Source organism: Carassius gibelio, chromosome B23 (assembly GCF_023724105.1).
Source record: "Carassius gibelio isolate Cgi1373 ecotype wild population from Czech Republic chromosome B23, carGib1.2-hapl.c, whole genome shotgun sequence".
Lineage (NCBI taxonomy): Eukaryota > Metazoa > Chordata > Actinopteri > Cypriniformes > Cyprinidae > Carassius > Carassius gibelio.
The window spans coordinates 9,294,661-9,309,192 of NC_068418.1; the positions used below are offsets into that span (position 1 = coordinate 9,294,661).

The following is a 14,532-nucleotide window of genomic DNA, read 5'->3' on the forward strand; positions in this document are numbered from 1 at the left end:
ATACAACTATTGAAATATGTATTAGAAATATGTCGAAATGAACATGAACCTATATCAATAAATGCTGTATATTAATAATGAATTTAAAAAAAGAAGTATTGGCATAAACACTTCAAAAGTACATTTTTAAATAAAACAATGAAACACTTTTATTCTGCAAGGATGTATTAAATTGATCAGAAGTGACAGGAAGTACATTTATGTTGCAAATAAATTCTATTTAAAGTAAACGTTCTTTTTCAACTTTTTATTCATCAAAATGCATCAATGGTAAGGGTAAAAATGTAACAATGAAGGATCATGTGACACTGAAGACTGGAGTAATGATGCTGAAAATTCAGCTTTGATCACAGAAATAAATGACATTTTACAAATTGCACAAATATAAAACAGTTCTTTTAAATTGTAAAAATATTTCACAATATTTCTGTTTTTTCAGTATTTTTGACTAAATAAATACAGCCTTGGTGAGCAGAAGAGACTTCGAGCAGCACAGAGCTGCATCATTTGGCCTGTAACCCCAATCAAGGAGTCACAACAGCAGCATTAACATGCTACTGAATAACTCCTAACCATAATCATCTGGAAATACCTCAGACATTAGAGCTGCTAAGATAATGCGTGCTGTGAAATTGTTAATAACCCAGGTCAATTTATTTATTTGCCTCAAAGGAAGTTAAATCAGCTATGAATCCGTAAATCCCATCCCAAAAGAACAGAGGCTTTGTGCGGAGCTACAGTCGTGCCATTCTCACTTTATACTGGTGTTCAAAATGGGCAAGAGTTTAAGGGGACATTCAAAACTTTTGCTCTCTGGCTCTCATTTGCTTTCTCACGTGAAGAGAAAACACGCTGTTTAGACTGATTAGCATGACACAGTAGAATTAGTATTAAAATCTCAGTTAAGCAGCAGTGTTTGGTCTTGTGTGGCCTATTAAGCCGATCATTTTTATTCTTTATTCCCTTCATTGTGTGAGCGAATGAATGAGGGGATATGTGCAGTGTTGGGAAAACACTCACCTCATTAAAAATAAAAATATTTCGAGGAGTATCGGGATGGTAAAATCCTGAATCCCAAATGAAAACGCTTTGATAAAATGATCGTACTGAACGCCAACACTTTTGTCATCAAATACTTTTTTAATAAAAAGAGTGGGGAAAAAAATCCACATCTCACCAGAGTTAAATTACAAACATAATCTACATTTTTACACTCTGCTGAAGTCTGTTCAAGAGTCGTCGGAGGAGACTTGACCCATGACAGCCAGTTTGGCACTGAAGGGCTGTGTGGGGCAGGAGAGCGCCCGAGCGGTCCTCCTCTCTCCCGGCTTCAGGGCGATGCTCTCTTGTGTGCCGCCGGCGCCTGGCGTCTCCTCTGATTGGTCCGCTGCAGGCCTGAGTGGTTGGGACAGGCTGATGAGTGTGTCCTGTAGCTCCCTGCGCTCGCTCTGGTATCGGCTGCAGCAGTGGAGCGCGGCGGGGTCCAGCGGATGAGCCTCCGTGTTAAACACATATCCGCCTGCGCCGAGTATGCAGTCGCCCTGCAGGCCGCCCAGCTCGAACTCTGTGCCCGTGTTATGAAGGAAGTTTTCAGGATCGAAGAGGAGGTAGAGGTATTTAATGGTCTCGGCCAGGAAGAAGGACTCCATGCGGTTGTCCAACTTGTGGTCCCTTACATCCTTTACCTTCGGCAGAAACAAAAAGATGAGCATGTTTAGGGACTGGGCTGGTTTTAGCCTCAGTGTTGTACTGAGACTCGTTTTGAAATGTAGCCCTGAGACACTCACAGTGGCAAAGCCACAGTTCACCCGGCTGATTTTGTCAATCGACTCGACTGCATCCCGGCCAAGCTGCATGAAAGTCGGGTCACCGGTGGCCTTATACAGATACATGGCGCTCTCGATCAACTCTGTACAGCACAAACACAAACACACACAGAGGGTCACTTCAGTTTCATTCAATAATATAAATCAAACAACTGTATGGAGAGAAAAAAAAAAAAAAAAAAAAAACAAAGCAGATTTTACATGACCTGAAAAAAAAAAAATCTGATAGGTGCCTATTTGAAATGTTCTGCTTTCATGCACATTATTTGCAAAGTGTTTGCTAGGGTGTTATGAGGGGTTGTTAGAGCATTGCTAAAGTGTGACTGTGTGGGTTGAGTGGTGTTTAATAGGGTTGTGTACTAAATGGGATGAGCAATAGTTACAGTGGTGCTTGCTAAAAGCTGGAAAACTCAAGAAATCAGAACAGATTTTTTAACAGTAATCATGATATATTCAAACAACATGCATGTTAATTTAGAGTTTTCACTAACTATATTTATTTTACTTGCATTGCACTTCTTTGATGAAAAGATGATCAAATTTCCATGCTGCAGTAATTTATTAACTCTTTCCACGACATTGACGAGTTATCGCGTCATATAGAAGACAACGCTTCCCCGCCATTGACATGTTTTTACGGCTTTTTGTGTTTTCACTGTTGTACACTCGGGGGCACTATTACACATCTCCTGAACGAGTACAAAACCTCCCAAACAAAAACACACGTGAACAGGCTGGAAAAACGAGTGATCACTTATGTAAACAGATGTAAATAAGAAATAGACAGCATATAAATGAAAACTGCATAATGTTATGGAGTGAAATGCTGTCCCAGGAAGTGGTATAAGTCTGTGGATGTTGATGGAATTTATGCTTTGATAATTGTACTGAATATTATCCAGATGTAGTTTTTGCTCAAAATGTGATTTTCTCACCTTTTAGCTCAAAACTATACATTTTTATGAAACCTAAAATGATGTCAGCAGAGCAAAATGTGGCCTTAAGATTTTTCCAACCTTCTTTTTCTTTTTTAGTAGTTTATTTGATATAGCTTTTTTATTATGTCACATTTGTTGTCTGTTTATAATGCGTTTATGCATAAATATTCTATTCATGTTCAGCAACATACCGTATTTTCCGGACTTTAAGTCGCATTTTTTCCATAGTTTGGCTGGTCCTGCGACTAATAGTCAGGTGCGACCTATTTATCAAAATTAATTTGACATGAACCAAAAGAAATGAACCAAGAGAAAACATTACCGTCTCCAGCCGTGAGAGGGCGCTCTCTCGTGGCTGTAGACGGTAATGTTTTCTCTTGGTGCTTGGTTCTAAATAAATGCGACTTATAGTCCAGTGCGACTTAAATGTTTTTTTCCTCATCATTACGTATTTTTGGACTGATGCGACTTATACTCAGGTGCGGCTTATAGTCTGAAAAATACGGTAATTCAAAAGTGTGTGATATATATATATATATATACACTAAAAAGGGAAAAAACAGAAAAAAAAACAAAAAAAAACATTGTTTTCCGAAATCTTCAGGAAAGACCCAAATGTGTTCCAAGGCTCTAAATCAAAGTGTTTCATAGACACCTGGGCGCAGAGGGTATCCCTCTCGTTTGTCCACGGTGTAACCTTGAGGAATGCTGTAGAACTCCGGGAGTCCTCCAAACTGACGCCACACACTGTAGTAGTTATGAAAGGTCTTCGTGGCACTGGAAATATCACCTATCAAACTCTGATAAACACATGAACATTACAAACTGAAACAGAACTCTGCTCTCGGATGCATTCAGTAAATAGATAACAAAGACTTGAAACTAGTCAAACTGGTGCTTTCCCTTTGTCTTGTGACACACTGGACGAGTGTATGGTGTCAGATCTGCTTCCTCACCTGCAGTCCAGGCCAGAACGCCTCCAGAGACTGAAACACAGGCATTGAGACGGTCCCCTTATGCATCTGCACCCACAGATACCAATCATCAAACTTAGTGTAGTTCTTTATGGACTTATCAAATTCTGCAACACACATTTGAAAGTTGATAATGCTTTCATGCAAGGCAAGGTCAAGAAAGATGAATAAACAGCAATTATGATGAGCTATTCTTGTCAAAACTAATAGCAACTGTAACACAGCTGTCAGTTTACCGTGAAACATTGCCAGCAGCTCCTCATCTTGCAGCATGATGGCCCCCTTTACCAGATACTCGAAATATGAGTCCACTCCCGCCCCGATCCCTGCGTCCTGAGCCACCCACTTAGAGGTTATGACATCTATATGGTTGCCCACCTGAAGAAACGAGACGGTTATATGATAACATGAACACTGAATGCAACTGTTAACATATGGTAAATGCATGCCATCATGCTGCCCAATAATTGCTGAAATATTGTAGCTCTATACTGTGTCTCCTACAAATAAATTGACATCAAACAGACAAGTTTTTATTATTAAAACTGCAATGCTAAAATGCAAGCTTACATGCTTTTCCACAAGTGTAGGAAACCTGGGGAAATATTCATATATATATATATATATATATATATATATATATATATATATATATATATATATATATATAAATGTTTTGCACGTGTGAGCATTGTTACTCATTTCAAATGCAAAGAGGGTTTACATTGCAAGCCCCATTTAATTCTATGGGTGAGAGAGAGGGCAGAAAGTGGTCACAATTATATATATTTTTTAATTAGCATATTTTGTTGCAAACACATGTATATGACCCTATTTAATCAGCTTGTAAATATGTCCAGCCATGCTACACAGCAAAATGCTAAGTGTTAATCAGATTAGGATATGTATGAGCTTTATGGCGTAGAGGCTCTATAATAATAATAATCTGTTTTCTGTGAACTCAGGGATAATTGGTTGTATACCCCAGACAAACATAAACATAGATTTTGGTTTTCAGTCACCTCGTCTTAGTAATTGCTGTTAAAGCGATTAATGCTGTGCTAAGAAAGCACCAGCTAAAGCATAAATATTAAAGTTATTAAAGGCATTTGGTCAAAGCTTTTCAAGAGAGACATTACTGAGTGGTTTAACTAGTACTAGCAGGCTGCGGTCAGTAGGACTCTTGCGTACATGCAGGTCATTCCTATACTGTGCATCACAGTACTAGTAAAATGTAAAATAAAAAATGCACCAGCGAATAAGTTAGTATTGCATTCTATTAAAGGAAAAGTTTGCACAAAAAATGCATGTGCAATCAGGACACTGAAGAAGTGGAGGAGTCTTTTTTCTCCATGTGAACAGATTTGGAGAAATTTTGCATTTCATCACTTGTTTACCAGTGGATGCTCTGTAGTGAATGGGTGCCGTCAGAATGAGAGTCCAAACAGTTGATGAAAACATCACAATAATCCACAAGTGTAACCTACACCAGTCCATCAGTTAATGCCTAGTGAAGCGAAACGCTGCGTGTTGTAAAAAAACCTAATCCTACATTAAAACATGTTTACCTTAAAACAAAAAGTACTGACTCCTCTACCCAGAATATTGCTTTCTTCAGTGAAAAAGTACTCTTGTCTGAATCAGGAGAGAAATATGCACAGACCAAGCACCGTTTCCAAGTGAAAACAGAATAAAACAGTCCTTTTTGATGTTAGAAGACACCAGAGGATGGACTTTTTCACCAACGTTAAAGGGATTTAATGATGGATTTTTTTCTGATGGCACCCATTTGAATGCATTGGATCCATTGGTGAGCAAGTGATGTACAGCTAAATTGTTCTGATGAAGAAACAGACTCATCTGGATGGCTTGAGGGGGTGACTACATATTCAGACAGTTTTATTCTTTTATTTTTGGGTGAACTATTCCTTTAATATTGCATAATGTTTAGTTAAAACCAAAGCATGCTGGACTCAAAATGTTTTACCAGGCCGATATCGGAGCGTGTTCTCCACAAGGCCCTGAGAGCTTTGCGAGCCACGTTCTCAAACACAGGGTCTCCGGTCAGTCGGCTGAGGGAGGAGAACTCCAGGATGAAGGTGCCCACTCCAGCAGTGCAGGTGACCGGGGTCTCGCCGGGGTTCACCCCCCTCAGCAGGTTCACCGTCCCGTACGGCATCCCCGTGGGGGTCTGGAAAGCTGAGAAGAGACAGGATAGATCAAACTGACAGCATTATGCAGTTATCATGATCGATTTCCATCCAACACAGCATGCCAGATTTGCATTAGTGTATCATAAACCATATGCTCTTAAAAATCTATGGCTCCATGAAAAAACATTTAACATTTGTGACCCTGGACCACAAAACCAGTCTCAAGTGTCAGTTTTTCGGAATTGAGATTTATACATCATCGTAACAGTATAAAGCTGGTTGGAAACTGTTAAACGAACATTAACAAAACGTTTTGCTCAGTGACTGTGGTGCACTAACATTTACACTTAATCATCTTTGAACATTTGCAAATCGCAAATGACAGCTGCAACAAACAATACATGCCAAATATGTTTCAGACAGGAACGGCATTGCCCTATTACTTCTAGTTCTAGTTTGAAGCATATGTTAGCTCCCTCACCAGGCAGCAGTCTGCGGGCCGCGTCCTCTGCCATGCGCAGGAGGGGTCCGGAGCAGGGCCAGCCCTCCTCCACCTCCATCCCGGCACGCTTGGAGAGCAGATGAGCCGAGAGGAGCCCACCCACCACTGCAGATCAGATTGGATCATGTGACCACAACATCAACACATGCACTGGTGAAACTGCTTGAACCTCACGGACTACAAGCCCAGGCGATATTTAACCCCAAAATTAAAAGAAACATTCAAGATATTCTGTTTTGCATGACAACAATGCACTCTACCATATTTAAAAGTAATGCACAAATAATATTTAGCTTTGTGATATTTATCCAAGAAGGCTGGTGACTTTACCTCGTATATTGGTCTCAAACACAGATGCATTTACGTCGGTGTCGAAATCGACCGTGTCCTGGAGCAGTGTGGCCACGCGCTGGAACTCGGTGTGGTTTCCCAATATCTGTGATCAGAGAGGACACATATTCTCTGCATCTGAACACTGCAGGACGTGAAACAATCTTGTTGAATGAAATTTCATACCAGCAATGTGTCCAGAGCATCAATGAGTGTGAGGGAGAAACTGGAGGAAACAAACAGAGAAGGGACTTCTAAACCTCACGGTCGTGATAACAGAGATAATATATTACAGACAAAACTCAGTTCTTCAATTGCTGTTGTTCAGGAGTGAATAATGCCACAAAGTGTCCCAGTGGTATTTAGCCAAAGACATCACTGAATGTTAAAGAAGTAAAACGGAAATTTTACACCAGCAAAGTTTAATAAAAACTGCTATTTTAATCTTGTGGAAAAATTTTTTTTTTTAATGTCACATGAGCAGCAAGGCCATTTCCATACGCAGAACAAATTGAATAAGAGTTGTACAATGTAAAATAAAAACAAATAAATAAATATAAAAATCGACCATTTAAGATGAATACAAAATAAAAATATCCATTCTGGTGATACTTTTTCAAAATACACCGTGAGTCGAATACAAATGTTGCTATTTACATGAAACACTGCAGTCCAGTAAAATGTGTCTGACCGTCAATAAATTATTCTGTGTAAATCAATCTTGAGCCTAGCAAAAATTAACTTAATCAGATTTGAAATTACTAAAAATAAATAAACCAATATGTAAACCAGCAAAAAAAGATATTGAGGTGTTAAACACATCTACTTTAGGCAAGTTATTTATGTTTTTGGGGCAGTCAGGTAAGTCTTTACAGTTTGGCAAGGTTTTGAGTCTGTGATGAACAGAAAATTTTGTTCTTATCTATTTTTTATCATTTCCAGGTCTAAGATTAAAGCAGGCGCTTCAGCTGTAAAGATGTCCTGGAATTTGCATGACTGATCCGTAACCTGTGCTCTTCATGACATGCAGGTGTCAAACAAGTTAAGATAGCATGAAGAGGTGGTGCCGATTATTCAGGTGCATGCATCTAGACTCCTTGACTCTCTGATGAAGAGTGCAATGGAAAAGAAGCATGCATAGACAGAGTTTGTGCTCATACCTGCCCCATGTGTCCTGTCCATCACATGTGAGCGGCCTCAGCTCATCATAGGGATATGCATTGTCCAAGTAGCTGTTGTATGCATGATAAAACATGGACTTTATTCTGTCCCTGTTGAGAAGAATAAAACAAACGAGCATTAAACAGAACTGATTAGCACTATTCTTCAAAGCAGTGTCAGGTATTACACTCCTAGGCTACAGGTGACTGGCGTTAACAGTTAGTAAACAAGCTTTCTGCTGACATGTATTCACCATAGACTGCATAAAAACAGGTATTCACACATGAGCATATGGTAAAGCTGATTGACTGACACTACAGACATGTATTTATACTTGTTAGAGCAGCTGTGATATCTATACGCAGCCTGATACTCTGACCCACTTAGTACAGATTAATATTTAATGCTGAACTGAGCATGTCATAAAGAAATCTCACCTGTAATGGGACATGTCCTGCTCAGTAAAATCTCTGCCTTTAACATGACTGATGCTCGGAGACAGGTATGTGGCGCAAAAAACGGCGGAGAAAAGGAAAGTAAGCATGAAGTAACGAGATGTGAGCAAAGGCAAACAATACGATTTCCAGCGACATGGATACTCACAAATACTACAAACAGTGACAATAGGAAGTGGACGTACTGCGCGTGCGTGTGAGCGAATGCTGACGTGCAGGTAGCTCGCGCTGTCGCGTTTAAAATAAAAGCCCCGCGACTGCGATTGAGAGAATAAAAGTCCTCGGTCCTGAGAACACGATTGTGAAGAAATAAAATGACATCAAATATACATTAAAATAAAATGACATAAAATAACGTGAAATAAAATAACAACATAAAATAATATAACATAAAATGAAGTAAGATAACAAAACATAACATGAAAATGTAATTAAATTAAATAAAGCGAAATGCCATAAAATAACATGAAAAAAAAATGAAAATAATAAAACATAAAATAACATAAAATGAAGATAACAAAACATAACATGATATAAAATGAAAATAATAAAACATAAAATAACATAAAATGAAGTAAGATAACAAAACATAACATGATATAAAATAAAATAAAATAACATGAAAATAACATAAAATAAACTAACAAAATTAAATTAAACGAAATGGCACAAAATAACATGAAATAAAATAACAAAATAAAATAATATAAAATAAAATAACATAAAATTAAGATAACAAAACATAAAATAAAATAACATGAAAATAACATAAAATTTAAATAACCTAAAACATAACATAAAATAAAATGAAACAACATTAAATGAAATACCAAAATGAAATAAAATAAAATGAATAAAACAAATAAAACAACCTCTAACAACATAACCTGAAATAAAATGACAGAAAATAACATGAAATAAAATAGCAAAATAAAATAAATAAAAAACAAAATAAAATGTAAATAAAATAACAAAATAAAACAATATAACATGAATAACATAAGAAAATATAAAATAAAATAACAACATAAAATAACATGAAAATAACATAAAAGTAAATGAATTAAATGAAATTAAATAACAGAATAACATAAAATAAAATAACCTAAAACAACATAACATGAAAAAAAATAAAATAATAGCATAAAAGTAAAATGAAATAGAATGATAAAATTTAATTAAATTAAATAACAACACAAAATGAAACAAAATAACTAAATGGAATAAAATAAAATGTAATAACAAAATAAAATTAAATAAAAATGAAGTAAAGTTTGAAAAAGACACATGCCATTGTTTGAGTGTTTTCAGATTTTTTATTAATTTATTTTTTAAAATCTACCAACAGAAAAAGTGTACTTATAGAAAGCATCGACAAAACAAGAGAAATCAGCAGCACCTAAGCAGCAAATTGATATCTGACAGTTTTCAATACAATCCAATAAACTATCCAATAAACTATCCAATAAAACTTCAAAGTGATTCAGACAAATAAGCACCTTCTTCTACCCAACACATGTTATAAAGATGAATCGACTAAAAACAGGTAGGAGATAAGTTACTGAGACAGCTTATTTTGAGTTATTATGTTGTGAATGTACAATTATGAGCATTAGAAACATGAGTTAAAACATGAATAACGTTGTCAACTTTAAATTATGAGAGTTGTAGATTTGGCTCAATGTGCAGCACCAGATGTGAGTGTCCAAGTGAATATGTGCATCTATGTAACTGTTTAACATGAATAACTTGCTATACATAAATCATATAGTGCTCACAAATAAAAGATATACAACCAGAAGTAGAAACGTATAACAATACAATGTCTTATGTGTTCGACACAATCTCAGCTTATTGTTACACCGAAGGAGTATTATACAAAACACTTGGTGTTTCTTTTTTATTAAAAAGTGAAAGTGAATAAATAAGGATAAAGGGAAAGTTATTGTGCATATTGTTTTAAATAAAGTGTAGTGGAGCTGAACTGAGACCTGTGTATGCTGTAATTTAATAAGCGGTCACACTCAGCAGCCTCTGCCAGCAGTTTATAAGCATCCCCATCATTTTCATTCTCCGCCGCCGTCTTCCTTTTCCCTTCTTCCCTGCTTTGCAAGATGCTTTTTTCCGTCTACTTGCCTGCGAAACAATACATATTTCTACATCATGTTAAATCCTCTCTACATTTCAGATTATTATAATTCAGATCAACTTTATTATAGTGCAGTCAAATGATCAATCGCATCCAAAATAAAATATATGTATATGTGAAATGTGTTATTGAATTTTATATATATATATATATATATATATATATATATATATATATATATATATATGTACACACACATACAGTTTATATTTACATGCATATTAATTTATATTCTTATATCATATACAAATATAATTAATATATAAACATAACATATTTTTCTTAAACATACATGCCTGTGTATTTATATACACATAATAAATATACATAATACACACACGTATATTTTGTAAACAAAAAAAAAGTTTATTTTGGATGCGATTTATTGATTGACAGCACTACTTTATTTTCATTATTGAATCAACAAACAAAAAAATAATTAAAAATCATTACACTGACATTCCTAACATTTTTTTTAAATACATACATTTCTAGATAATTTTACCCTTTATTTCAGATTAGAACCATTCAGATCGTATTCTGATATTATTCAGACAAGTTTATTTTGATTATTCAGTCAATTATCATAAATAGATTTTGATCATTCGATCACAAATAAATAAACAAATCCGTTTCTGGATCATGTTATCCTATTTTCATTTTTAGATCATAATAATTTAGTTTATTTTAATCAATTAATAAACAAATAAATCCATTTCAAGATCATGTTTATTTCAGATTATAATATTCATTTTGTAATTATATGCTTTATTTTGATTATTCAATCAACAAACAAACAAACAATATTTTTTATACATTTTTGATTATTCGATCAACAAATAAATAAATCAACACATTTCTAGATCATCATCCTCAGTGTATTTCAAATCATAATTATTCAGATTAAATGTATTTTGATTATGTAACTTCACATTTCTAAATCATGTCATCCTAAATCTATTTCAGATTATAATTGTTCAGATTAACTTTTATAAATAAATACACTTTACTTAGACAGACAAACAAACAATCAAGGTTCTAGATCATTTTACCCTGTTCATTTCAGTTTATAATAATTAAGACTCACTCTATTTTGACATTCGGTCGACAAACAGACAGATATGAATATTTTACCAGTCTCTCTGGCTTGCGGCAGTTTCTTGTGATGAGCTGCTCCATCTGTCCCACCACCTTCGTCATGTGATCTGCATGCTGTCTCTGACGTTCACTCAAGCAGCTGAAGATCTGGGTCATGCTATAGATATATCGCAGGATACGGTGCACCTACCAGCAAAACACACGGCATCGACTATCAAGACACCGCTAAACAGAGAACAGCTCAGGGGCAACTGTCTCTGGAAACTTCAAAGACGCTAGGGAAACATACATGTAGTCATGTACAGGTGGCTGTACCTTCTCAGACGGACAGTGGTCCTTTTCTTTCGATATGTCCAATGCACCAGTCAGATTCTGGCAGAGAGAGAAACAAAACACAGTACATCTCCATCACATCACCAGAAGAGGGCAGCTAGTGACCTCATATACACACACAATCTCACTACTTCACACTTTAAATGCTTATATAACACGTTAGACGGTCAGGCAGCCCCAGCTAGTCAGATGTACACCGTCTGTCTGAACAGATGAAGTGGGGTCATGAGATGACACTCACCAGGCTTTGGAGCTCCACCAGGATGAGAGCCCTGTAGGTGCTGATGATGGCAGTGTAATCACAGGCACGTTTACTGTGGGCCGCTGTGAGCAGCAGCATTACAGTCACACACACAGCAGGCCTGCTCACACACTGCACACAACACACACATCTGCAGCATCAACAACACTGCGCTTTACATCTGCATTCAACATCTAGACACGCTATCTCATCCCTAGTCTTATATACATATATAACACACATAGAGTTTTTGAATATTTTATACAGACTTGTCCACTACAAATCAAAGTGCATTTGCTATATGGCTGCTATAAAGTCACATGAGATTATAAAACTTGTCAATACACACACGTAGGCCTACAACTAGCTAAAATAAAAAAATTATACAAGCTCTATTACTGTTGTATTATAATATTATATCATATCATATAATATTAGAATTCTGATACATCATTCAAAAAAAATACCACATTTAAAGCCTCTGTTTTTAATTGTCATTATTTTATTATTCTGATCACGGCATATTAAACAGGACGCATTTAAAAAAAAATAATAAAAAATAAAAGAGTTGAATTGAAAAATGGCAGATTCGTCACACCCTCTATGTTTTAATACGATTGTCACTAGACATAAATAAATACATAAACAAATTTCTCAATAAGAGGAAAGAAGTAAAATATAAAGGGCTTCTTGTATTATATATATATATATATATATATATATATATATATATATATAAATAAATAAATAAAGTTTAAAAAAATATTATTAAAAAATAATAAAGTTGGAAGTCCCATCCTGAATAGAACTCGGACTAACTGTAATAATATATCATGTAGTTATATAGATAATATTATTGAGCCGTTAAACCAAACCAAGTAAAAGTAAATCAATTTAAATCGCACATATTATTTTTCCTCACTATTGCATGACGAATGTTGCGTTAACTTGGTCGTACTGAGCCACAGGAACAGTTAATGTTTTTGAAGTTTATCATTTATATAATAGAAGAGTAAAATATATACTTTGATACGTACATAAGCATGTATTCAAGTAAAAAAATATATAAAATATTTATATTAAATTATGCAGTTTGTGTCACTCAAGCTTTCTAAACGCACGTGTTCGATTACCTGGTAATATTTCTGCGCGTAAGCTGGTTAATTTACAGTGTGCTAACCATAGACAGCAGTGCTAACTCCACTCTCCTCAGTTAGTCTGGTCACGAATCCGTGTATCTGCTGCCCGAGGCTCTGAACAGAAGCAGTGATGCAGTGGGCTCTTACCATTGACCATGGGATGATGAGGGACTCTGGCGCGCACCAGTCAAGGCTTGGAAAGGTGGACATGGTCCAGCGGCGTCCAACGCCTCTTACATGTTTCCCGCAGAAAAACTTCAACAACGGTCCGAGCGAGGCGAAATAACGCAACAACCTTAAGTACTTGTTCGGGTCTAGTGTGAGCTGGAGCTCCGGCGAGGGTTGCGTCGATGCGCGTCCATTCCAGCACTGGCGAGAGAAGTGCGTCTCAGCCGTCACGCGCTGCTGCCATCGCGCTTTGGGTTTCACCAGATCTCTAGTCTGATCAAGTCGAGAAAACTTCCGCGATCAATCAACTTTGCGCTTTGTTTCGGTTTCGGCGCGAGATGACTTTATAAACCCCACTGGAGTGTCCGCTGCCGAAGGGAAGGCTTTGATTCTTCACCGGACACGGCTGAGATCAGGAAATGACTCGTTATTTACACTGATTAATATGTGGACGGACAGATCCTTTAATCTTTGATGGTGTCCAGACGTTTGTGTCAGGTTTCAACGCGGCCGTGTGGTTCGTGTCAGGCTGATAAAACCACTACATGCAAGTTTCACACTGGATTTGATTTCCTTTAAGGAAATTGCTGTGCTTATAGGTGGAAATTATTGTGTGTAATGACTTATGTAAGATTAATTGTAGTCAGGGTCATCACAGGCGGGGGTCCTATACAGCAGGCCCACCTCTAATCTCTTCTTTCTGAACTTTACACATTATATAATCAGCTCATTTAATAGATATCCAAAATCAGTTTGTTTCTTCATCCGGACAGACTTGGAGACATGTAGCTTTACATCACTTGCACACCAATGAATGCTCTGCAGTGAATGGGTGCCGTCAGAATAAGAGTCCAAACAGCTGATAAAAACATCACAATAATCCACACCACTCCAGTCCATCAGTTAATGGCATGTGAAGTGAAAAGCTGTGTGTTTGTAAGAAACAAATCCATCAAAGACATTTTTAACCAAACCATAGCTTCCGTTCAAAATACACACATCCATAATAATCCAATTCCTTCAGTGACAAAATCCTTAAATCCATCTATGTATTTGTTCAGAACA

The 14,532-nt window shown here is 36.3% G+C and overlaps 1 protein-coding gene across 1 annotated transcript; it reads right to left on the bottom strand.

Moving 5' to 3' along the window:
* Nucleotides 1-232: 232 nt before the first annotated feature.
* edem2 (ER degradation enhancer, mannosidase alpha-like 2) lies at nt 233-8,572 on the bottom strand. The gene is made up of 11 exons (XM_052594972.1): nt 8,322-8,572; nt 7,884-7,994; nt 6,910-6,949; nt 6,724-6,829; nt 6,373-6,498; nt 5,726-5,937; nt 3,975-4,116; nt 3,721-3,845; nt 3,420-3,564; nt 1,788-1,909; nt 233-1,685 (listed from the first exon to the last, which is right to left on the bottom strand). The coding sequence occupies exons 1-11, from the start codon at nt 8,426-8,428 to the stop codon at nt 1,230-1,232; spliced, it is 1,692 nt and encodes a 563-aa protein (XP_052450932.1). The 5' UTR covers nt 8,429-8,572; the 3' UTR covers nt 233-1,229.
* Nucleotides 8,573-14,532: the final 5,960 nt, after the last annotated feature.